The sequence below is a fragment of the Plecotus auritus genome (assembly GCF_963455305.1).
Source record: "Plecotus auritus genome assembly, chromosome: 9".
NCBI classification, from domain to species: Eukaryota; Metazoa; Chordata; class Mammalia; order Chiroptera; family Vespertilionidae; genus Plecotus; species Plecotus auritus.
Window position 1 is genome coordinate 46149481 of NC_137783.1, and position 25695 is coordinate 46175175.

The 25695-nt window shown below is 53.2% G+C and overlaps 1 protein-coding gene and 1 long non-coding RNA gene across 9 annotated transcripts; one reads left to right on the forward strand and one right to left on the reverse strand.

Annotated features, from left to right (window-relative positions):
- The first annotated feature begins 589 nt into the window (after window positions 1-589).
- LOC308234716 lies at window positions 590-6459 on the forward strand. Its single transcript, XR_013959128.1, has 4 exons — window positions 590-891; window positions 2874-2977; window positions 5371-5500; window positions 6260-6459. It is a non-coding gene; the product is annotated as an uncharacterized lncRNA (long non-coding RNA).
- DNAJB12 (DnaJ heat shock protein family (Hsp40) member B12) lies at window positions 4690-25695 on the reverse strand. 8 transcript variants are annotated; one of them, XR_013959124.1, is made up of 10 exons: window positions 25480-25695; window positions 13892-14075; window positions 12566-12711; window positions 11122-11307; window positions 10925-11004; window positions 9891-10000; window positions 8325-8497; window positions 7666-7811; window positions 6456-6501; window positions 4690-6356 (listed from the first exon to the last, which is right to left on the reverse strand). XR_013959124.1 is itself a non-coding variant. In XM_080642972.1 (10 exons), the coding sequence occupies exons 1-9, from the start codon at window positions 25610-25612 to the stop codon at window positions 6472-6474; spliced, it is 1140 nt and encodes a 379-aa protein (XP_080499098.1). In that variant the 5' UTR covers window positions 25613-25647; the 3' UTR covers window positions 4690-6356; window positions 6456-6471. The 8 variants fall into 8 exon arrangements, 4 of the variants coding, with proteins under 4 accessions (XP_080499098.1, XP_080499100.1, XP_080499099.1 ...); XR_013959125.1 differs by having other exon boundaries at window positions 7660-7811; XM_080642972.1 differs by having other exon boundaries at window positions 7714-7811; window positions 25480-25647.

Consider the following 25695-nt stretch of genomic DNA (forward strand, 5'->3'; position numbering starts at 1 on the left):
CGAGCTGAGCAGCGTCAACAGTTCCTCGAATTGTGTTACAGCCATGCCTGCCAGCTCCGGAGCTAATAATATGAACAGATGTGGGTCACGCAACTCCATCCCCTGGCCTGAATCCTGCCTGACCCCATGACCTCAGGCCTGCAGTGGGGTGGGCTCTATCCAGTGCTGGGGTCCTGGGGTGAGGCTGGGTCCAGGAGGGACCTGTTTGTTCAAAGCCCACCCCAGTCAGGCTAAGAGCCCATAGATTCCACGGTTGACAGGGGCGACATTAAAGACTAAATTGAGTTCTGTAAGGATGATGGCAATTATAATAAAAAATGGTAAATGATACACATGAAAATTGCTTCTTTATGTATAATTTTAAAATCACAACAAAAAAAAGGAAACAATGTCCTTTGCAGCTGAGGCTTGCAGCCTGATCTCAGGGTTTTGTGGCCAGTGCTTCGGTGCTGAAGGGACAGGGAGGCTGAGGCCCAGAGCTGCTGGAGAGAATGGCCCTGAGCACTGCCTGTGACCTCTCCCAGCAGGGCTCAGCCCGTGTGGCACCTGCAGTCAGGCTAGTGTGGTCGTGAAAGGCTGGCTGACCTTCGGGGCCAGGATGCCATCCTCGGCTTCCAGGGCCACAGGTAGCAAAGCCTGCCAGCTGTGACCCTGAGGCCCGAGGCCAGGGCAGCGTGGGGCAGCCAAGGGACAGAGCTGGCTGAGTCCAGGAGTGGGTGGTGCCACCTGGCAGAGGCCTGAGTGCTGGAGAGAGTATCCTCTTCTACTCATCAGGGCGGCGACGGCTTCGGACCGGGATCGGAGGTTGCCTCGCGGATGAGCACTGTTTATGATTCCCACGCGGGGAGAGGAGACGGGGCATTTTCAGCAGGACTCTGCCTCCCCCACAAGGTAGGGGCAAGGCCCCACTCAGTGCTCACTTATCCCACAAGAGACTGTACCTCCTCCCACTGTCCAGCCGAATGCCCCTGATGGGCACACCTCACATGAGCCCTCTCAGGTCTGGGAGAAGTGTCCCTGCCCTTGTGCGAGTTTATGGCTGCAAAGCCCTCTCCAGGGCTACTGCGGGCAGGGTGGGTGAGGTGGAAAAAGCCGCGGAGGGACAGCCATGAGGGGCCATCACAAATGGGTGGGCACCTTCTTCCTTCAGCAGTGCTCATGGAACCCCCCCCCCCCGCCCCGCCCCCCGCCGCGTCCCGGCCCCGGGCTGCAGCACTGAACAAAGACAGGCCTTGCTTTCCAGGGCGAGAAGCCTTCCTCTGAGAGCTGCAGGGACATCTCCAGCAGGACACTGAGGGCGGGGCCAGGTTGTGGGAACCCGGGCAGGCTCCCCAGAGGAGGTGGGGGTGGAGGAGCAGCAGGGAGGCTGCTGGCTGAAGGTACTGGGGCAACTGTCAGGAAGGGGTGGGTGGAGGAGCTCCCACAGGCAGGCAGCGGGGTCAGAGCAGGAGGCCCTGCCAGCCACCCGGAACCAGGAAAAGGACCTCGCCGTGTCCCTCTGGCCCCCACGTTCCCCATCGGTGAAGAGAGGTCACCAGCATCCTTCTGTGCTGCTCAGACCCTGTCTCTTGGGCCCCTCACTGTGTGCTTGGGTGTGTGTGTGGGGGGGGATGGCAACAATCAGTTAAGGAAGTGGGGCTGCTGAGCACGTGCCCTGACCAGCACCAGCTCCACAGGGACCTCACCCTGCCCTCCACACGGGCAGCAAGGCAGAGCTGTAAAGGGCAGCCCTGGTCTCCCGGGGCTCTGTCCAGGGGTGGGCAAACTTTTTGACTCGAGGGCCACAATGGGTTCTTAAACTGGACTGGAGGGCCGGAACAAAAGCATGGATGGAGTGTTTGTGTGAACTAATATAAATTCAAAGTAAAGGAGCGGAGGGGAGAGCAAGAGAACCGGATAGAACAGCCGGATCCGGCCCGCGGGCTGTAGTTTGCCCATGGCTGGTTTAGACCATGTTGCTCAAGGGGAAGGGGAGGAAGGTGGACAAGGTGTGGCAGTCAGACCTCACACGCTCCTCCCAAGCAAACCCCAACTCCCGGGCTCTGGGAGGACTGCTTGGCCATGGGGGTCCTAGAGAATGCGTCTCACGTACCCCTTGTCTTGTCTGGTTCTGGACCTTTATTTCCTACTCAGATGGTTGTGGGGCTATGGAAGCAACAGGAGGCCTGGGCCCTGTTCCTGGGGCAACATTCCCCCGAGAACCCGGGGGAGGGTGACTGTGAATCTGCACCCAGGGCCCCAGCTTTGCCAGTCCCCTCCGCTCCACCTCCACGTGCCCACGCCTTGCCTCACAGGATTGCTTGTCCTGTCAGCCACTCTGAGCGCAGGGTTTCTTGTCCACTCACTCCCAGTGAAGTTCTTTCTCTGCTCATGCCCCTGGGTGTGACTGGTAAGGTGACAGCTATAGATTGGGGACCTGGCCTATGTATTGTTCCCTCAACGCGGTCACTTCCATACTTTCCCAGCTCCAGGACTTGGCTCACATTGTCCCCTCTGGCCAGAGTACCCACTCCACCCCCAGCCCTGTCCTCACTCCCACCTCCTTCCCAGATGCCAGTTCCTTTATCAAGAGTCCCCAGCCAGCCTGCTGGTGTGGCTCAGTGGTTGAGAGTAGACCCATGTGGTTGCGAACTAGATCCCCAGCAGGGGGCATGCAGGAGGCAGCCAATCAATGTTTCTCTCTCATCGATGTTTCTAGCTCTCTCCCTCCCTCTCTAAAATCAATAAAAACATATTAAAAAAAAAAAAAAAAAAGAGTCCCCAGCCAGAGCTGCTGGCACCTGGCACCTGCTACCGTCCACACCCAGGTTTGTTTATGTCAGTCCTCTGTGCTCTGGGGTCTGTTGAACTCTGGCTTCTTTCCCTCCCCATAGCTCCTCCAGGGCCGGCCGTGTCGCAGAAATCTTTGTGGTTTCAGTGCTGGAATGGGACTTGACACTTAGCTGGTGGATCAGCTCATCTATGTTGACTGACGACAGTAAGCTTCCTCTGTACCAGACACCAAGTGGTAACCCTTCTTGTCCTCACAACCCAGGCAGGCAGATGCTTTATTCCTCCCATTTTGAAGACGAGGACACTGAGGCAGAGGGAGGTTAAGTGACAGGCCCAAGGCCAGCCAGGAGCGGGATCCAGCCCAGGCAGGGAGGCTGTGGAATCCACAATGACACCAGCCGGGCTCATGGGCTGTCTGTTGGAAGTTACGCCAACTCAGGGAAGCTGTCCTGCACACCTGGGTGGGCACCTTTGCCATCACCAGGAGAGAGTGCGCCTGCTTCTACGGGCAGCTCACCCCCATCCCAAGCTACTCGGTTAGTTCCATTTTCCTCAGTGTGCACTTCCCCCACTTTTGAACTCAGGTCTCCCACCACTCTACTTGGCACAAATGGGGTTGAGCTACTTGAGAACAGTGGGTTGTTCAGCGAATGTTTGCAGAATGATTGCTTTGCTAAACACACCCTCAAAGACAAGCAGTGCAGCTTCATGGAGAGCCGCGGTCATGGCCCGCCCCCCGTCACCCCACACCTGTTTCCTGCTGTGGAGCAACCTTGCCCAGATCGCATGGTGTGATATCTCGTAAGCGTTCCGAGTTGCTCCAGAACTGACACTGTGTCCCAGTCTATTTGCTGAGTCTTGGTACTACTGTTGGCGTGTCTCCCCTAGAAAGCCAGGTGACTTTGCCCAGGCACCTGGGGTGGGAATGTTACAGTTGGGTCGGGATGCGTGCTCCTTGAGACCTGGGGGCAGCCTGGGATGAGGAGATAAGCTGGCAGATCCTAGGAGCTTGGATGGACTGGAGGCTTTGCCACCTGACAGTGGGTGGGGACACTTGTCAAAGGCTCTTTTTTGCAGCAAACAGTTGGAGTCTGTCCCGCCCTTCTGGCTGGCTGAGCTGCACGCTGAGGGCAGGGGGATGGGTTGGGTAAATGGGGGCGGCAGGGACCGCCCCTGCCAACTGCAGTTAACAAGTGGCAGCTCGCAGACCAGGCAGGGCAGGCTGCTGTGACCCCGAGCGCGACAGCCAATGAGCTCCCAGGCTGCAGTGGCACCACCGGGCAGCCGGCCTGTCTTTGGCTGAAGCAGCAGTGGGCGGGGCCTCAGGCCGCCAGTCAGGGCTGCAGGGCCCTGTTTCTGGGAGGCCCGGGCAGATCTGCCGTTCGGTTCCATTCACGGGAAGCCCCGTTGGAGCTGCCTCATTTTTAACTTTTCCAACCTTCTGGGGGAGGAGGGCAGGCTGTGGGGGTGGTGTGGGAAGGATGGCTGGGAGGACTGCAGCCAGAGATGGAAAGGAACTGGGAGAGCTGTTCCCTGGCCCTGCACCGGAGCGGGCTGGAGCTCCGGGCTGAGGAGAAGGGAGATTCGGAACCGGTTTGCTCACAGCTGGCTGCTGGATTCGAAGGGCAGGAGGAAGCAAGGACAGGGAGAAGCAGAGGCTGTGATCGTGTCCCAGTTGCCAGCCCAGGGACGTGGGAGACCCCAGGGTCCTGGCTTGAGTCCCTTATCCTTTGCCTGGATGGAGTCAGCCCTGGAACACTGGTGACCCAAGTGGCTGTCAGCTGGTGTAAGGGGTGAGGGAGACATTCAGGCTTGTCACCAAAACCTCCTTGTAGGATGTCAGTAGCAACAGGTGCTTGTGGGAACCCCCACCCCCAACATTAGCCTCCTTGCTCAATGAAGACCCACCACAGCCAATCACATAATAAACATATTTATAGATGTACAATTTCAGAATTCTAATTCAAGAAATACAGCTTCTCGGGGGATCCTTTAGGGTTTATGTTCTTATTGCACATGGCTCAGCCCATCTGGGGACAGCTACCAAGACCAGCTGCCGGGATGGTGGGCAGAGCACCAGGGCTGCATGGCGGGGCTCTTTTGCCCACGTCCAGCTCTTAACATCTCTCTGGGCCAGGTGGCCGCTTCATCCCAGGGCAGGATCTTGTTCAAAAACCAGATCTGACATTTCTTTACCAAGCTTCCTCTCCCAGAAAGAATCCTGCTTGTTGGGGGGACTTTATAAAAGGAGCCAGGAGGAACTCTGGAGGGCGGTTATCGCCACCTCGCTGGCAGCGTGGGGGAGTAAGGCTTTGGAAGATGGCAGGCTCAATGGTACACCCAGCGCCAGAGGAAAATCCGGGAGGAAAGTGGCAATTCCAAAAGACCCAGCTAAAACTGTGGGAATAAATAAAACCTCCCTCCCTCTCCCTGGCAGCAACTGCTGTTTGGAGAGAAAAAAAATCCTCATTTGAAGGTGAGGATAAGGAAACCCTTCTGTTCAGATGCATCCTTTGTCCCAAGTGCAGGAGAAGGCTGGGTGGCGTCCTGTCCACGTAGGGCAGAGACAGAGGTGCCACAGGCTCTGGCTTTCTTCAGGAGTCAGCTGCTGCCTGGGGGTCCTGGACCAGCTGCCTGACTCTTGGAGGAAGAGCCTTCTGGAGTCCTTGGTGTGCGACTCAGGAAAAACCAGTGGCAACATGGAGCTGTGCCCTGTGGCACCTATAAGGCAAGACTCACTCAGGGACGGGCGGTGAGGGGGGTGGCTAGGCAGAACCTGGTCCCTCTTCCAGCCTTGCTCTTCTCTGTGGCAGGAGGTCAGGGGGCTCCTGGGCACCAGGACACAGCCCATCCGAGCTGGCCAAAGCTTGAGGTGGATGGTCTCACCCCAGAGGGCCACCTGGGCCCTCTCCCATGACTCAACACTGACCTGGCACCTGGCCCTCAGGGCACTTTCTCCCCTCCAGCTTAACCATAAGCCTGACATCTTCAAAAGTGTCCCAAGATTCACACGATCATGATTGCTGCTGCCATCAAAGCCAGGCTAGGGTTGAGGGGAATGTTAGAAGCTCTGACCGACTTTCCTACCGCTGTCAGCTATGGCTAATGTCTAGCTTGCGAAGGACCAGGCTGCCTTCCCCAAACAGTCCATTTTCTAAATCAGGGAAGAAATCAGCTAAATAATTCACCAAATCCCTGCAGTTTAAAAAGTAGACTATATATCTATATATATCTTTATATGTGCTATTTACATATAAATAGATATATATACATATACACGCATCTATAAATTACATTTCTGGAAAGTTCTCTTTCCTCCTCCTCTTCTCTATCCTTGGCCTACGCCTCTGACTGGATTCCACTGAGGTGATTGGTGGTGGCTCCTGGGAGGGGAAGAAAGGCAGTGGGGTCCCCTCCCCCAGCCCTTCCCGGAGACATTTGCTAAGTTTTACATTCTGCTTCTGTTGCCATGGTTCCTGTATCCTAGGAGAGAGCGATGTGGAGCCCGCGCCTCGGCCAGCCTGGGAGGAAGGGAAGCAGCCCGTGGCAGGTTTCCTGGCTGTCCTAAGAGCTTTCTGCATTGACTGGGTGAGAGAGAGGACAGTTGTGTGGCGTTCGGCCTCCAATCCATTTTAATGTTTTTTTCCTTTTTCATGTCTTTCCTGAAATATACAGTTCATCACCTTGGCTCAGTGCATGTCACCAAAAATTCTCCAGGGATTTCATGGTCTGGGGAGGAGAGTGGGACAGTTAGCTCGCAGTCACGTGTCCAGGGTCTCTAGCTTAGCCACACGACAGGCAGCCCTCCTTGCCACTGTCTTTCCTCCTGAGCTGCCCCCGATTGCCCTCCTGCAGTCTGTTCCCTCTCCTGGAGGCACAAGCAAATGGCCTCAAAGCAGAGAGTCTATCCCTGGATCTCTGCTGAGGGGACACAGACAAAGGGATGGACAAGGCACCAACACAAAAAAGAACTTTACCGGCCCTGCCCACACTCCTCTGGGCTTGGTCCAAGTGTCCCCTCTGGCAAACGCTGGAAGCAGAGCCCACACATAGGGGCAAAGGAGGCAGGTAGTCTGATACCAGCAACTTTCATTCCCCACCCTTTCTGTGCTGAGGGCTCTGCATTCGACCCTGACCGCATGGCCTCCTGTCCCCCTTTTCAGACCACAGGTGAGAAGCCTGGGCGGCCGGATACCTGTGGCTTCCAGGCGGCAGGTGCAGTAGCATGAGAGACAGTGACAGACAAGAGAAAGACAGTGAGAGACTGACGGACGAGAGAGACATAGACAGAGAGCTAGCCTCTGATCCTGCCAGAGGGAGCAGTCAGGTGCATAGGCCTCTCCTGTCCCAGCCTGATGGCTCCTCCCTGCCCTTTGTTGGGGTCCCATCTTGTTCCACGTCCTACTGCCCAGAAGAGCAGAGGAAGAGGAAGGGCTCTTGGCCCACCCGTTCCCACATGGTTCTCCCTGTGTGGGGGCTCCCGTGGGCCCAAGGATATTTGGTGGCTTAAACACCAGGGTGCAGATGATAGTCTGCTGCACTTGGGGAAGGGCGTGGTGACCAGATGGCTGGAGCAGACCAAGGAGGCACAAGTGGCTCTCAGCAGCAGCCTTGGGCTCCTCTTCTGCTTGGGTACCCCACAGCTCCAGCTCCAGCCCCAGAGCCAGGGAGTAGGGGGAGGGGGTGAAGAGTATAGGCCTGAAGCAGACCTCAGTTTCCAAGCACACCCCAGAGCTGCCCCAACTCTGCAGCTGGAGGTCAGGCTGGGGACAAGGAGTCTGTGCCATCACACGAGGCTCTCCCCCTACCCCCTCCCACCCTCCTCTGCCTCATGACCAGGGCCAGAGCTGCTGGAAGTTGCAGGGCAGAGGAGGCCCTGGCTCATACTTGGACCTCGGTTGTGTGGCTGGCCCAGGACTATCCATGCAGGGAAGCCTGCACCTCTGACAGTCGGTTACAGCTTGGGGTGCTCATCCTCTGTGCTTTGTGGTACATATCTGTGTCGCCGAAGTAGCGGGCCCGGTATAACAAGCCTTCCTCTGCAAAGCAATAGGGCAGGGTTAGGGCACACCCAGTACCTCCTGAAGGGCACCTGTCTGGTCTGGGGCAGAGAGAAGGCTGTTATAGGCCCAGGAGCTGGGACAGAGGACCTTTAGGGAGGACCCTGAAGGAGCAAAGACTGGTCCCAACTTGGGGCAGGGACAGTGGCCCCTTTCTATAGAGAAGGGGTGAGGCCAGCCAAGGTCAGAGCCCGTCCTCCTGGTCAGGCCTCCCCAAGGTCCACAGATAGAGCCGATGTCCAATCAGTGGGTGCCCCGGAGATCTGCTCCAATCTCTGTCGACACAGGTGCCTCCGGCAGCCGAACGACAGGCGGACTGCAGCGCCTTACAGGACCTGGAGGAAATCTCCAGGGAAACGGGGTGGAGTCTAGCTCTGGGCTGGGAGGGGGCTGCACAGGGCAGTGCCAGGTGCTGGGCCCACATATCAAGGCGAGTAGGGCTGTCTCCTTCTCTGTTCTCAAGCCCTGTGGCCCCGACACACGCACACTCACTTTGCTGCTTCTCCTTCCAGCAGTTGTTTCGGAGGTTGGCGATGTAATCATCTTCCACGTTCCGCTCAACCGTCTTTAGGCTGGAGCCAGTGTACTCCTCAGAGAAGGTGTCGGTCACGTAGTAGACGACGTTCAGGTGGTCAGTGACGCGCTTGTGAATGTGGCCCACCGACCTGGCAGAAATACACCGGGCACCATGTGGGCACCGGTCCCAGGCCCAGGGCAGCTCTGGGGATGGCGAGGCCCCTGATGGGGGCACCCAGGCCACAGGAGTAGTTACCTCCCTCCCAAACTAGCGCAGGAACTTGCACACACTCAAAGTGGGGTGTCCTTCCTGCACGAATTGCCCAGCCCACGGCCAGCCCTCCCCAGGCTCCCTGTTTACCCCTGTGGACTTGGGGGACACTGGGGAGAAGTCCCTTTCTGAGAGGCCCCAGTCAGGGAAGCAGGGAACCTGGAGTGAGTCTGGGCTCCCTCTCTGATGAGCTGTGTGACTTGAGCAACTTGTGCCTCCAATTCTTGCTGAGGGCCTGGCTGCCTATCCAGGAGCTCCTAGTCTAGAGTTAAGAGGCTTAAAAGCAAAATGACAGGAAGGATTTCAAAGAGTTGTATCTTTCCAGCTCTTGGGTTCTATATTCCAACTCCAACTGCAGGCTCACAGGCTGTGGGAAGAGCCTCAATACAGACAGGAGTCGGTGCTCCGGGGAGGACGCCCCTGCCTGCCCACTGCGGCCTGTCATCGCTCCAGCTGCAGAGGAAAGCCTGCCATCGGCCAGAGGACTGTGCGGCTGGTGTGGGCCCAGTGGCCCGACTCTGCCCCCTGCTGGCCGAGAGGATGCTGCCAGGGCCAAGGCGCTAGATGGGAGCAGAGGGCTTCCACCAATAAAACCTAAGTACCCACTCAGTATCAGTACTGTCAGGTACCAGAAATAAGTGAGGGGTGCTGACACCTTAAATGGTCAAATAAGTTGCCCAAGTTCACTACTGGCAGTTGGGACCATAAGTTTATTCAACGAATACTGTTGAGCATTTCCAACGAGCCCGGCATTTTATGTGTATTACTCATTTAATTTTCACAAGCAGGCAGATGTTGTTCCCATTTTACAGATGAGGAAACCAAGGCTGAGAGAAATTACTTAACTTGTCCATGGTCACACAACTGCTTAGTAGAGGAGCTGGAATTCAAAGCCACCCTTGCTCTGTCTGACTCTAAAGCCCCCATCCTGAACCTAAGAGCAGAGATTCTTATCTCAGGATCAGCAGATAAGATGGGTGTGGGGGGGTGGGGAGTCATGAAGCCTGTGGAATGATATGCAAAACTGTATGTGCAAGGTTCTAGGGGTAAGATCTGCAGTTTTCACTGCATTTTCTTAGGGGACCCTGATCCTAAAAAGATCAAGAACTTCTGCTCAACAGGGAAAATGTATTTTCTTGATCTAAGCTAGCTTTCTGCTTTATGATCAAGAGCCTGCAGGATGGGAAGGAAGGCCCCTGATGGTGACTAAAACGCCACAAAGTCCCCATCTGCCCACCACCCGGGCCTCCCCCGCAGCTACAGGTACTCACGGCCTTGGGCTCAGACTGTAGGGTGGACTGGAGACCATGAGCTGGCTGAGAGCCGACACAAGGATCAGGATGAGGATGGGCATCAGTTGGACAAATACTCCCAGTCCGCCCTGGAGGGAAGAGCCAATGGTCACCCAAGCCAGCCCTGGGTGGGGGTCCGGTGTCCGCCACAACCACCACCAGCTCCCCCAGCTCAGTGGAGCCCAGGTGGCAGGAGGGCAGTTACTACCAAACAGGCCATGACACCACTCTCTCCCCCCTCCCATAGTTTCCCCCAGTACAGAGGCCCCTCCACCTGCCACCTTCCCCAGATAAAAACAACAGCCACTGGTGTCAAATACATTGGGGAAAGAATGCCAAAAAATGAGCAAAGTGGCTGCCTCCAGAAATGGGGGGCAGAGCTGGAGGGAGACCTTCATGACATAGACCTTTATGAATTTTAAACCATACGGATATATTACCAATTTACAAACTGCCAGTTAAAAAACTATAAATAAAAATAAAGTTGTTCACCGTGTGATAATTTGTAATTTAAAAACTCTTCTGTATGTTAAATATACACAAAATTAAAGTTTAAAGATAAATAAACAAAAACATAAGGCCACATTGTCATAATCTTAAATGCTCCGCAGCTGTCCACGGTTTTAATTTTAGTTAGCTAGCTGTTCTTGTGGCATTCAAAACGTGCTGGAAGCACTGTCTTGCTATAGCTTTTACATACATTTTTCCAGTGCTGAAAAGACAAGAGTCAGCACCAACATGAACTGCACAAAGGCTGTTCACACTCGAACCTGCCTGTAGATGGAAAACATTCTGCATTACATTCTCCAAAAGAGGCCATGGAGTCACCACTCCTCTGGGCAATGTGGACTGTGGCTCCCTCTGGTGTCGCTCAGAGGAATGGCAAGGGAGGCCCAAGATGGCTCCTCCACTGAGGGTTGTGGGACCGCTGCCATCCAGAATAGACAGCTGAGCATGCCACTGCCCCCTCCAGGCCCCGCCTCCCCTCCGCTCCCAGCACCTTCCTCACTCACGTCACCCTGGTTCTCCCTGCGGTCCTGCCTCTGCTGGTAGTTATAGCGCATTCGGCCGTTGCTGTAGACATGCACGTTACCTGCAGTCAGAGGGGCTGAGTCAGGAGGGGGCTGCCGGGAAAGGGAGAGGCTGGCATCCAGTCTCCCACCACCACCCTGGTGAGACCTGGCTGTGGGGAGGGAAGTGGGGGACTTACTAGATGGGAAGCCACCGCCAAAGAACATGTTGAAGAGGTCTTCAGGGGAGATGTCAGCCTCAAAGCCACGGTGGAAGTCCCCATGCCCATGGCCATGCCGGGCCGCCTGGCTCTTGTCATCACCAAACTGGTCATACTGCTTCCTTTTCTCTGGGTTGCTAAGTACTGCATATGCTGTGCCAATGGCTAGAAAGGAAGGAGAAGGGTCAGGTCTGGGGGTGCTGGGGGTGACACGGCTCTCCTGGCAGCCTACTGCTCACTTCCTTCAGGTACTTAGAGCTGCTGAGGAAGCAGGAGTCCTGGGGCCGGTGTGGGGGGTGGCGGGCAGGAATACCGCTCAGTGAATCTGGGCAGCCTGGGGATTCACACTCAGGCTCCTCGCTCTCCACCTCATGATGAAGAGTCCAACTTTTTTTATACACCAGGCCCTTTGCGGGCATTATCCTAGTGACTCCTAACAGCAACCCCTCTCCATTTTACCAGTGGGCAAACAGACTAGAGAGGCTGAGTGTACGTCATCGACTCCAATGTTGCAGAGCCAGGAAGCAAACCCAGGGGTCTTGCTTCAAGTCTGCTCTCTGACTTTATGAAAACCACCCACTCTGTCCCCCGCCCTCATTCCTCTCCTGAGGGGCCCGTGGGTGGGGCCTTTCTCTGTGGAGGTTATGTAATCCTGAAGTCCCAGTGCGACCTCAGGGCCAAGCAGATACATATGCCTGCCTGCAAACTGGAAGCCGCGGGAACCGCAGGGAAAGGCTCCGGGCAAGGCTCCTCCACTGCTGGTGATGTGGGGGGGGTGGGGGCGAGGAGCCTTCTCTTCCCTGGGGTCCAGGTCCCAGCTGCCGCTCCTCTGCCTGGCACTGGGCCTCGCAGTAGAGCTCCCCAGGTGGGAAGCCTGGGCTCCAAAGAACCCCAGCTTGGGCCCTCCTGAGTCTCTTGCTCCCGCTCAACCGGCCACTCTCTCACAGGAGTGGGTCAGAGCTGCATCTGCTTCAGAACCTGAACCCTGAGAATAAGGAGAATGCCCGCCTCCTCCCAAGGCCGGTGCGGGTAGGCTGCAGGCAGAGGTGGGGCTGAAGAAACATGAACCACAGCCACCTTGCTTCCCTACTCCCCTTCGCCTTCTTCCTCTGGGCTGACTGACAGGCAGCAGGGGGTGAAGCCTGCAGACTGTTCCATGCAGGACTGACCCCAAGGAGCCACTGATCCTCTTTCACCTCGACCCCTGCTCTAACCCCAGGGAATGAGGAGGCAGGGGAGGCAGGAGGGTGCCATCTGAGCTCTGACAGGCTCTGTGGCTGGAGGTGGCTACTAGAACCTTCTTCCAGGAAGCAGCCCCTGAACCGTAGGACTTGGGTCCAAGGCTGACTCCTGGAAAAGTCCCTTATTCTCTTCCAAGGATGAGACAAAAACACCGAAACGCCAGGACGCCAGGCTGGCTTACCTTTGAAAGCTTCGGTGGCGCCAGGCGCGTGGTTCTTGTCTGGGTGGAATTTGAGGGCCAGTTTGCGGTAGGCCTTCTTCAGGTCCTCCTCAGAGGCCCCTCTGCTCACGCCCAGGATCTCATAGTAGTCTTTACACTGCTTGACCCTGGGAGAGGGACCAGGGTGTGGTGGGAGCTCCACACGGGCCTAGGGCCATGAGGGGAGGTGGGCTGAGCAGGCTCAGGGGCACCCGCTGTCAGACTGTGGGGTTAAGGGAGCCGCAGAAAGCGCCGACTGGGATGGGATCTGGGCAGGGCCCAGAGAAACACCAAGAATACATTTAGGGTTTAAGAGGGGCAGCTGCTGTGTTTGTCAGACCAGGAACCACTTCTCTTTGCTAACAGCACCCTCCCTGCAGGCGACCTCATAAGGACTGTCAATCACGGGCCTCTGTTCAAGGGCACGTGTGCCCCAAGCTTGGCCAGCTATCTCCTCTCCTTGCAATTTGAGTCTTGAATGGGCAACATAAAGGCCATGGCAGGTCTGCTCACCCCATCTCAGAGCCCTGAAGAGACCCTGATTCTTGAACTTTTCCAGGCACTCGTAACTCCCCACAATTAGTTTCTATTGCTACAACCAATAGGCTTGTCTGGTCAAAACGCTGTTTGGTCAGAATAATGTAAATTTGGCATGTTTTTATGACAAACTACAATCATGCATCGGCATCGCAGGCTGAACCCAGTGCTAAAGTTTGCTGATGTCTTCACTAGCAGCCAGGACTATGGGAACGCCTCGGGGGTCCCAAGGCCAGCGAGTGGGGAGGCCGGGAGAAAAGAGAGCCTGAGAAGCTTGGCTGGGCCAGCTCAGCCTGGAAGTGAGCTGCTCCGAGAAGGCCTGCCCAAGCCTTGGAGGGATCACTGTCTCCTGTCTCCAATCTACCCCACATAGGCTCTGGTCTGAAAGGGTCTTTGTTGGGGGTGGGGCTGTGGGTCGGGGGAGACCATGCCTCATCTCTGTCTGACAAACAGAGCTGTGTGAGGAGGCCAGGCCCGCCTGGCCAGCAGCAGAGGAAGCCCGCGGTGTCAGCCCCTGCTGTGGGCTGTCTTGGCAGGAGGGGACAGTGGAGCTCGGATTCCCACACTATACTCCAGGGCCTTGTGGGAAATAAGGGGTGGGCCCGGTGAGCCTGACCACTTGGACCCGCTCCATCTTCAAGGCCGTCCCAGGGCCCACCCAGACCACAGGCAGATGTGAGGTGGAGGACGCACATGCGGTGAGGCCTGCTCTCAACCTGAAAACTCCCCACCCCCTCCAGCCCGCCCCGCCCGCCAGGCCCAGCCTTCTACCTCTTCACAGCTGCCACTTGGTCCGCAGTGTAGCCTTTGGTGGGCTCTCCTCCTCCTCCAGCTTCACCATTGGCCGAGGGGGCGTCGGACCCACTTGCTTTCCTTCGGGTCGCGTGGGTCGTGTCTGTGGGTTGGGGCTGGTCACCGGCAGACGGTGGTTTCTGGTTGAGGGACTCGATCAGGCCTGTGCAAGGCAAGGCCACCAATCAGGGCTCCTGCTCCAGCAAGGCCACATGTCATGGCTGAGGGGCCACCTGACCCTGGGGGAGGCCAGCGTCCCACACACCCCGCCTGCTTATTCTCCCAGCAAAGCCACTGGCTTCTTGCCTGACTTCAGCCTGTGGGGGGGCCACTGCTCTCTCAGGGTCCAGTCCTCAGGAGCCAGCAGGGTATATATAGGTCACTTTAAACTCAGCATAAAAACAAACTATTTTTTCTTTTTTTCTTTTCCCAAAATAAACTATTAATACTTCAGATTTTTTAAATCTCAAAGTAGTGTTTTCAACAGCCATCCTCTGTTAAGGGCTGAGATGGCGAAGTACTTGGCAATGGGGACCCTCCTGGAGGCCTGTGCTTACCCCTGAAGAGGAGTGGGGGCAATGAGCGTGCCCGGGGGTCAGGATAAACATCTGCTGTTTTTACATTTTTCATATGGCCGGCCATGTCAAATGTCCTATCAGTGTTCAGAGTCTATAGAGGGCACAACTGTCTACCTCAGACAGGGTCAAGGTTATTCACACTCAAGTCGGAAGTCCCCTGTGCCCATTTATTTCAGGCACAAAACCACTTCTGAACCCCCTGTCAGGCCCGGGATAGTGTCCTGGGAAACCAGGCATCAACCACCGCAGGGACCCAGGGCACCTCTGTGCTGAGGAGGGACAGCAGCACAGCCTGCTGCTCCCCAGACCCTTGCTGGGCTCAGGGCACCGTGCTGGGTGTCAGCACCTGGGTCTCACCCAGGGGCCAGAGCAGGACACCAGGACTCAAGTGAACCAGTGTGCCCTGAGCCACCGCTGCCTTAGTTGCGCAAATTCACGATCTCACCGAGTCAGCAGCTGCGAAATCCACACACAGGAGCTGACAGCCGAGCTTGCCCACAGGAGGGAGGTGCAGGGGTTCCCGTGGCAAACCCTGAGTGTGTACTCCGAGAGGAGCAAGGTAATGAGTGCTCAGTGGGTCAGGCAGAACCAGACACAGTGCTCTGCATATATTAGCTCATCTAGTCTTTACAACGGCCTTCAAGGGAGGTCTGATTACCCCGCTCCCCCACCCCCCACTATAAGGAGGGGCTGTGTATTTGATCAGCTTGCTCCTGGCTGCACAAGCTGGTAGGCAGCACTTGAACCCCAGGATGTCCAGCTCATGGGACCTTGCTCTTCACATGCTGTCATCCCGGACCACACAAATCTGGCAGGGAGAGCCCCTTCCAGAAGAGAAGTTAAATTCAGAAAGACCCAGGTTTTGCCCTGGCTGGTAGCTCAGTTGGTTAGAGCATTGTCTCCATATGCCAACATTGTGGGTTCAATCTCCAGTCAGGGCACATACAAGAATCAACCAATAAGTGCAAATAAGTGGAACAACAACAGGCAGCTTTTAAAGAAGTTTCTCTCTCTAAAATCAATAAATTAAAACAACAAAAAAAGAAAGACCCAGGCTTTAAACCTCAGCTCAACTAAATCCTAACAGTGTGACCTGGTCCACCTGCGAGACCTTTCTGACCATTTCCTCACAGTGGGGTGTGAGATGAAATGAGATCATGTGTGTAAGCACTCAGCAGGGAGACTGACACAGAGTAACCGTTCAAAATGAGTAGCTGCTAATATGACCTGGGCTGATGAACTGGTTGGCCAGGAAGATGAGGGGGCCTGAGGTGGTGGGGACTGGGATCCCAGGGCGTAGGAAGGCAGCTCAGCACTCAGCAGGCTTTGGACCAGATGTAACCATGACGTTTCAGGTTGTCCCAGATGCCAGGTCCACGCCAGGCATCAGGGGAATGGCAATGCAGAAAACCAACAGGTGAAGAGATGCTGATCAAGATGGACAGAGGGAAGAAGCTTGGTTTGCTAGGGATATTTTTTTAGGGCTTTTAAAGAAGTTGCTTATTTCAATTTCTCTGGAGGCCCCAGTGGTCCAGGCTAATCAACTGGGAGATGGAACTCTCTCTCTCTCAGGGAAGATTCTGGAAGCTTTTCAGGGCAGTTACATGGAGTCAGCCACTCTAATTTCTATATGCTGCAGAAAGAGAGCCTAGAGGGAAGTAGACGTGCTCTGGGTCAGACAGAAGGTTCCTGCTTGAGTTGGCAATGGAAGATTTCTGGTGGCTGACAAGCAGGCCTCTCTGATGGCCCGGACACCCCCTCTCAGGCCCGTGGGCTGTGACTGGCTCCTCCTGACTTGCTGTTACATCCCTCAATGGCACAGTGCTGACAGGAGAAGGTCACAAAAGAGTAGAGATAGAACAGCTTGATGTGAATCTGTAGTTAGACAGACATGGCTGGGTTCAAATCCCGATTCTGCCCCTTCCCAGTAAAGCAAGCAGACATTTAAAAAGAAGAGAATTGAAACCAAGATGGCGGCATAGGTAAGCACCTAAACTGCTGCCTTGCACAACAATTTCAAAACTACAACTAAAAGACAGAATGGACACCATCCAGAACCACAGGAAAGCTGGCTGAGTGAAAATTCTACAACTAGAAGGAAAGAGAAAAGCTCACAGAGAATTGGAGGTACGGCAAAGGGCCTTTGTGCGCGCAGAGAGGAAGGGCGGCTGAGAGCCTGGCTGACTTTCTCTGGCAGAAGGGGGAAGGAAGCCCACGACCGCACTGAACCCCAGTTCTGACTGCACTGAACCCCAGTCCCGGGCAAAACCCCATGGACCCAGGCTCATACAGGGGGAGTCTGGACTGTCAGGTAGAGAGAAAGGCACCCGGAGACTCGGAGACCCGGGGGAGACCCGGGGGAGCCCCAGCGGGCAGAGGTCTGGAGGCACGCGTGCCAGTGTGCACAAAGGCTGCGGAGGTTGCCACAGGCTTTCCCTAGCAGAAGGGAGTCGGAAGCTCCTGACTGCATTGAACCCCAGTTCTGACTGCACTGAACCCCAGTTCCAGGCGAGCCCCTGGGGACCCACGCTCTTACTGGGAGGAATCTGGACTCTCAGGCGGAGACTCGGGAGCCGGGGAAGGCAGAGGTCTGGAGGCGCGCGCATGCCAGTGCGCACAAAGGCTGCGGAGGTTGTCATAGGCTTTCCCTAGTGGAAGGGAGTCAGAAGCTCCTGACTGCACTGAGCCCCAGTTTTGACTGCACTGAACCCCAGTTCCAGGTGAGCCCCTGGGGACCCACGCTCTTGTGGGGGGAATCTGGACTCTCAGGCGAAGACTCGGGAGCCGGGGAAGGCAGAGGTCTGTAGGCGCGCACGCGCGCAAGGGCAAGGCTGACTGGAAGCCAGGACTGTCTGCTCCGCCCTGAGACTCCACCCCATCCAAGCTGAGCACAGAGGCTTTTGCAATTTAGCAAGTCTAATCCTATAAGGCTGTCTCCAGCACCGAACTTCTCCCAGCGTAGACACAGCTGATCCTCACAGCCAACTGGCCTGCAGGTCAGTTCCTCCCAGTGATACCAACAACAATCAAGATTTAACTACAACAAGGCTGTACACACAGTCCACAAAGGGGTGCACCAAGAGTATCCACCTCAGGTTAACTGGGGAGGCCGACCCACTGGGCCATATAGGAAACCTAGCACACAAATCTACCCTACCAACTCAGGGAAGCAGTGAAAATGTGGCGTCAAAGAAACAGATCACAAATGAAAGAAATGGAGGAAAACAAACGACTGGATATAGAATTCAAAACCACGGTTATAGGCTTTTCAAGAATATCCTAGAAAAGGCCGATAAATATAACAAGACCCTCAAAGATATGAAAAAGGACCAACTAGAAATTAAACATACACTGACTGAAATAAAAAATATTATACAGAGACCCAACAACAGACTAGAGGAACACAAAAATCAAGTCAAAGAATTGAAATACAAAGAAGCAAAAAACACTCAACCGAAAAAGCAAAAAGAAAAAAAAAATCCAAAAAGTTGAAGATAGTGTAAGAAGCCTTTAGGCCAACTTCAAGCGTACCAACATCAGAATTATGGGGTGCCAGAAGAAGAGAGAGAGCAAGATACTGAAAACCTATTTGAAGAAATAATGACTGAAAACTTCCCACACCTGGTGAAAGAAATAGACTTACAAGTCCAGGAAGCACACAGAACCCCAAACAAAAGGAATCCAAAGAGGACCACACCAAGACACATCATAATTAAAATGCCAAGAGCAGGGGGAGAAACCAAGATGGCGGCATAGGTAAACACCTAAACTGCTGCCTCGCACAACAATTTCAAAACTACAACTAAAAGATAGAACGGACACCATCCAGATCCACAGGAAAGCTGGCTGAGTGAAAATTCTACAACTAGAAGGAAAGAGAAAACCTCACAGAGAATTGGAGGTACGGCAAAGGGGCTTTGTGCGCACAGAGAGGAAGGGCGGCTGAGAGCCTGGCTGACTTTCTCTGGCGGAAGGGGGAAGGAAGCCTCCGACCGCACTGAACCCCAGTTCTGACTGCACTGAACCCCAGTTCCGGGCGAACCCCTGGGGACCCACGCTCTTACGGGGGGAGTCTGGACTCTCGGGCGGAGACTCGAGCTGGGAAAGGCAGAAGTCTGAAGGCGCACGCGGGCCAGTGCGCACAAAGGCTGCGGAGGTTGCCACAGGCTTTCCCTAGTGGAAGGGAGTCAGAAGCTCCTGACTGCACTGAGCCCCAGTTCTGACTGCACTGAACCCCAGTTCCAGGCGAGCCCCTGGGGACCCACGCTCTTGTGGGGGGAGTCTGGACTCTCGGGCGGAGACTCGGGAGCCGGGGAAGGCGGAGGACTGAAAGCGCACATGCGCGCAAGGGCAAGGCTGACAGGAAGCCAAGACTGAGACTCCACCCCATCCAAGCTGAGCACAGAGGCTATTGCAATTTGGCAAGTCTAATCCTATAAGGCTGTCTCCAGCACTGAACTTCTCCCAGCATAGACACAGCTGATCCTTACAGCCAACTGGCCCGGAGGTCAATTCTTCCCAGTGATACCAACAACAATAAAGACTTAATTACAACAAGGCTGTACACACAGTCCACAAAGGGGTGCACCAAGAGTGTCCACCTCAGGTTAACTGGGGAAGCAGACCCACTGGGCCATATTGGAAACCTAGCACAAATATCTACCTTACCAACTCAGGGAATCAGTGAAAATGCGGGGTCAAAGAATCAGATCACAAACGAAAGAAATGGAGGAAAACAAACGACTGGATATAGAATTCAAAACCACGGTTATAAGACTTTTTAAGAATATCCTAGAAAAGGCCGATAAATATAATGAGACCCTCGAAGATATGAAAAAGGACCAACTAGAAATTAAACATACACTGACTGAAATAAAAGATATTATACAGAGACCCAGAAACAGAATAGAGGAACACAAGAATCAAGTCAAAGAATTGAAATACAAAGAAGCAAAAAACACTCAACCGAAAAAGCAAAAAGCAAAAAAAAAATCCAAAAAGTTGAAGATAATGTAAGAAGACTCTGGGACAACTTCAAGCGTACCAACATCAGAATTATGGGGGTGCCAGAAGAAGAGAGAGAGCAAGATACTGAAAACCTATTTGAAGAAATAATGACCGAAAACTTCCCCCACCTGGTGAAAGAAATAGACTTACAAGTCCAGGAAGCCCACAGAACCCCAAACAAAAGGAATCCAAAGAGGACCACACCAAGACACATCATAATTAAAATGCCAAGAGCAAAAGACAAAGAGAGAATCTTAAAAGCAGCAAGAGAAAAACAGTTAATTACCTACAAGGGAGCACCCATACGACTGTCAGCTGACTTCTCAACAGAAACTATGCAGGCCAGACGGGAGTGGCAAGAAATTTTCAATGTGATGAATAGCAAGAACCTACAACCAAGATTGCTCTACCCAGCAAAGCTATCATTCAGAGTTGAGGGGCAGATAAAGAGCTTCACAGATAAGAAAAAGCTAAAGGAGTTCATCAGCACCAAACCAGTATTATATGAAATGCTGAAAGGTATTCTTAAAGAAGAGGAAGAAGAAAAAAGTAAAGAGAAAAATTATGAACAACAAATACATATCTATCAACAAGTGAACCTAAAAATCAAGTGAATTAAAAACCTGAGGAACAGAATAATCTGGTGAATATAATAGAATCAGGGGCATAGAAAGGGAGTGGACTGATAATTCTCAGGGGGAAAGGAGTATGGGGGGTTCATGAAGAGAATGGACAAAGGTCGTACACCTATGGATGAGGACAGTGGGGGGGAGGTGAGGGCAGGGGGTGGGGTGGGAAATGGGTGGAGGGGAGCTATGGGGGGAAAAAGGAGAAATAATTGTAATAATCTGAATAAAGATTTATTTAAAAAAAATAAAATAAAATAAATAAATAAAAATAAATAAAAATAAATAAAAATCTATTATTTAAAATAAATAAATAAATAAATAAAATGCCAAGAGCAAAAGACAAAGAGAGAATCTTAAAAGCAGCAAGAGAAAAACAGTTAATTACCTACAAGGGAGCACCCATACGATTGTCAGCTGATTTCTCAACAGACACTATGCAGGCCAGACAGGAGTGGCAAGAAATTTTCAAAGTGATGAATAGCAAGAACCTACAACCAAGATTACTCTACCCAGCAAAGCTATCATTCAGAATTGAAGGTCAGATAAAGAGCTTCACAGATAAGAAAAAGCTAATGGAGTTCATCACCACCAAACCAGTATTATATGAAATGCTGAAAGGTATTCTTAAAGAAGAGGAAGAAGAAAAAAGTAAAGATAAAAATTATGAACAACAAATACATATCTATCAACAAGTGAACCTAAAAATCAAGTGAATTAAAAACCTGAGGAACAGAATAATCTGGTGAATATAATAGAATCAGGGGCATAGAAAGGGAGTGGACTGATAATTCTTAGGGGGAAAGGCGTATGGGGGGGTTCAGGAAGAGACTGGACAAAAACCATACACCTATGGATGAGGACAGTGCGGGGGAGGTAAGGGCAGAAGGTGGGGTGGGAACCCGGTGGAGGGGAGCTATGGGGGGAAAAGGGAGAAACAATTGTAATAATCTGAATAAAGATTTATTTTTTAAAAAAAGAAGGGAATTGGTAGAAGAAACCAATTGGGAGAGGGGGCAGCTGAGGTAGAGGTGAAAGCATTTCTATAGCCAAAGCCACCATCAGTGCCCCACCTCAACCCCAGACTGGAGAGTCAGGCTGCCTGGGTTCAAACCTGGCTCTGCCACTTGCTAGCAAGGTCATCTTGGACAAGTTAACTTAGCTTCCCCTTGTAAAACTGCATCTCCCTCGAGAGAGTTAATAGAGTAAATGAGTAAATGCATTTAAAGAACTTTGCACAACTTCCAGCAAATATTAAGTGTTACCTGTTACTTTTCTTTCCAGGCTCTATGCACCTGTCGTGTTCAAAGTGCACTGGGAAAGGGCGGCCAGAGGAGGGAGAGTCTGGGAATGGAGCTAGGCAGTCTGGCTCTTTTGCTAATTATCATGTAGCCTTGTCAGGTTATCTAATTCCTCAGTGAAGATAGGGTCTCCACCTTCACAGGGCTGCTCTGAGGGGTAAAAAGACTCAGTGAAATCAGGTGAATGGAAGTGTTGAGCACGCAGTGAGGTTCATGATGGCTGACCGACTTGAATGGACAGCCCCATCCCAGATCTCACCAGTATTAGAACATCTCTGTCCTAGTTGCTGAGTGCCAGTATCTCTCGACAACAAGTCCTCCCCTGTCCCTGCATGGGCCTTCCCACCTTGGTCCTCCTGACTTAGCCTGGACCCAGAACCAGCTATCTCACAGAAGTTCAGGCAGCCTGAGAGATCATTCAGGCCCACCCCTTCTTTGTATGCTGGGGAAACTGAGGCCTACAGATGTTCTCATCAGCTTCCTGGAAAACCTGGTACCTTCTACCATGGTTGCCAAGCCTCAGGCAAAGCCAATGTCTACGAGGGTGCCAGGCACTGAATAGAGAGTCCCAGAAATGGACTGACTACTCCACTAGCCCTGCCCTGTGGCATCCCAGCGTAGGGCCTGGCTACTGCTCCTCAGTACGTGTCCAGCCCTTGGTGCCTCACCATCCCGCTTCCTGCAGCACGAGTTTCAAGTCTCCTCATATCTTTTTTTTTCTTCTAAATCATTACCTGAGGATATGTTTTTACTGATTTTAGAGAGACAGGAAGGGAGAGGGAGAGAGAGAAACATTGATGGGTTGTGTTCTGCATGTGCCCCAACTGAGAATCAAACCCCAAACCTAGGTACATGCCCTGACCAGGAATCAAACCCGAGACCCTTAGATGCATGGGGCGATGCTCCAACTAACTGAGCCACACCGGCCAGGGCCCCTCATGGCTTTTCGCCGTGATGTTCTTTGACCCTTCAAGGTTGCTCTGAGCCTCCTCACCCTACCCTTCCCGCCTTCTGTCCTTCCACTTCCCTTTCATTTCTCAACTTGTCCTTTTCCCACGTGGCCTCTGCAGCAACTGACAGTGCTGCTCACCACCTCCTCGGCACACTGCTCCATGGCTACCTGGCAGCTGCTCTCTCCTGGGACCGCCTCCTCCTGTTGTTGCTCCATCTCACTCTATGGCTCAGGGTGTGCCAGCAGCAACCTCCTCTACATGTTCCACACTTTCCCACAGTGACTTCAGCCAGCACAACTCCAATAAGCTAAGCCACACTGAGACCAGACTTTCAGCTAGAACCTCAAGCTCTCTCTCCTGAGCTCCAAGCTATAAGCTCCTTTGGAACAGCCCACCAGCAACAATCCACCAGCACCTCAGACACTGCCCATCTCTTCCCGCCCATGTTCCTCAGCCTTACTGTCTGTCCAGGCACACAGGCATGGATTCTGAGTGCCCATTTCTCCTTAGCATCCCTCTCTCACACAAGGCTTGCTGGCTCCCCCCAATGACCTCCTCCTCCTCCAGACTGCGTTTATCTCAGGCCCTCAGAGCTCCTCACCTACTCAGTGCAACTCTCTTCCAACTAGTTTCTGCCTGGAGTCTCTCCTTCCTCTTATTAACACTTCACCCTGGTCTCCCTTAAGAAAAATACCTTTATTGTCTTCCTGCCATCTAAAACGTCAATGGTTTTTTCACTAACTACAGAGTGAATATCCCAGGCAGCGCAGGCCAGGATTTCCACAATCTGGCCCCATTCATGTTCCAAACTTAATTCTCTCTATAATCAAATTACTACCCCCACAGCCTCAAAATCTTGCTACACTTAATCCCTTCCTCCAACCCGTACAACTTCCAGCCCCATGTATTCCAGTGTGCTCTTCTCCAAGTCTCCTCCCCTCCTCCAAAGTACAGTTCAAACACTTAAGCCCTCAGCATCTGACACTGTGCTTAATTTTTGTCTAGTCACAATTATTGTTTTATGACTTACAATATTATCTTTTCTATAATCTGTCTCCCTCACTAGATCGTAAGCTACTTGAGGCAAAGGATCATTTCTTACCAATCCTGCTAAACCACTTAGTATGAAGCAGAAGACTCTGCAAACAAAACAAAAATGTCAGCTGCACTGAATGAGCATCTGGAATAAGTTCAAACCTCACATAGCGAGTGTGGACAATACTACCTAGTATTTTTCTAACCAAGATTTCCCCATCCCAGGCCAAAATTAACCCCAGGTTCTTGTCAGCTCGGTGTGCAGGGCCATAGAGGGCACAAGATGATGTTTACAGAGAAGCATGAGGCATGTACTCTTTCCAGAATATCATAAATATTACAAATATGCAGCTGGTGACTCTTCTGCCTGAGCAAATTCCAGTGCTAGAGCCCCAGGAAGGACATCCATCAAAGCCCCGACCTAGCCCAGGAGGCCTGCTGACAGGAAGATCTCCACAAGCTATATTGTTACCCTCCATTCTTGGCTGCCTGCTTCTGAGCCCCGAGAGGCATCAGAGTTCGATAGAGTTCTGAGAGCTGGGGGGGCCCTACCCCACCCTGCTCTCCTCTTATACAGTGTGATTTCCTAGAGAAGCTCCTGGAGTGGGTTATCTCAGGAGTCCTGGCAAATAGGGCAAAAGATCAACATGCAGTCAGGGGGCAGGAAAATGCAGGCATTCCAGGCCGCCTCTGTGCTAGTGTCCCCTTTCTCAATTTCATAAGGCGGTCAAGAACCATTAGGAGGCTGACTGCTGCTCGCCAGTTTCACTTTATTTCTTTAGTAAATATTTACAGGGTCACAGAACTTCCCAATTTCTAGCAGTGTAATACTGGAGAAGTCCCTTACTTCTGAGATATGCCTTCATTTATAGAACAAAGATAATCTTTGCTCTGCCTCCCTGATAGGTCAAGCTCAAGTGAGAAAATGCATTGGAAAGAGCTTTCTAAACTGAAAAGCTCTATGGATATTACTGTTATTCTTATTATCTGTGCCAACGCTTTAATTTTCTAGGTAAGTAAACCCAAGCTCAGAAAAATCACATGGTAGCAGTCAGGATGAGACTCGGGTCTTCTGATTCTGAGTACCTGTTATATGCCAGACGGTTTACTAAGTGGTAACTGCAGGCACTAATCTTTAACAGACTACCTCTTCTCTCTTCCACCTTGTATTAAGAAAAACTTCTTTGAAGACTTAGGTTAAAGAAAAAAGAGGATTCCCGGGTACAGCGACATGCTGAGTAGTTGAGACAATTACTTTTCCCTCCCTGGTTTGGAAGACTTCATTCAGCCCAGGGCTATATAGCAGGGCAGCCTGGTGCTGTACAGCCGTCCATGCGGCCAGCCACTGTTGGACTCTTGGAGGCGAGGGTGGTGAGGGTGGGGGTGGCTGGGGCCAGCGTCTCCAACAAGACAGTCCGCTCCGTATGTCACCAGCGAGTGAAGAGGCTCCACGAGCGAGTAAGAAGCCAGGTCTCAGGACAGACCGTCAAGGTGCCCGGGGTGGGGTGTAGGGGTAGGGACGGAGAAGGCAGGCTCTAGTTTTGGGAAGGTAGTCCCTGGCATTCAACCGGAAACGTGCGAGAGAGCGAAGATATGAAGACGCCTTTGCAGGCATACGAAGATCGGAAGTCTTCTTTCCCTCTCTAGAACCCAGTCTCTCTGTCAGAGTAGTTATGTTTATTAAACTACAATGTTTCCCAGGCCGGCACCTGGCCCTGGGCCACCGAATGGCCCCTTGGGAAAAGTAGTTCGATTTTGACTTCAGGTAAGTTCCCTTCGCCCCGTCTGCCAGCGCCTCTTATTCTCGGGAACTCTAAATTTCAGAGGGTTCAGCAAGCACCCGGAAAGCTGAGGTCGCCGGTAGCCCCTGTCAGCAGGTGTGCAGCATCCCCGAGAGGCGTGAGATCGAAAGACTATACCTCCCAGCAGGCACCGCGCGCCTCAGTGCGCAGGCGTAGCCGCGCCTCGCCACCCCTCCCCCTCCTCCAACTGCTCCCGTCGGTCCGTTCCCGTATTCCCCCCTTTAGTCCTAATGTCCCCTCCGTCTCGCCGGCACCACACACTCACCGCGAACGCGCGGCGTCGGGTACAGCCGCTGTGCCTTCTCCAGGAAGCGGAGTGCCCGGTCGGGCTGGTTGCTCTGGATGGCCTTGAGGGCGATGCTAATACAGCGCTCGGCTTCATCCTTGTTGGATTCCATGGCGGAACCAGAGCGCGGAACCAGAGCGCGGAACCGGGGAGGGGGAGGCCGGGCGAGCGAAGGGCTGCGCCAGCCGCCGGCGC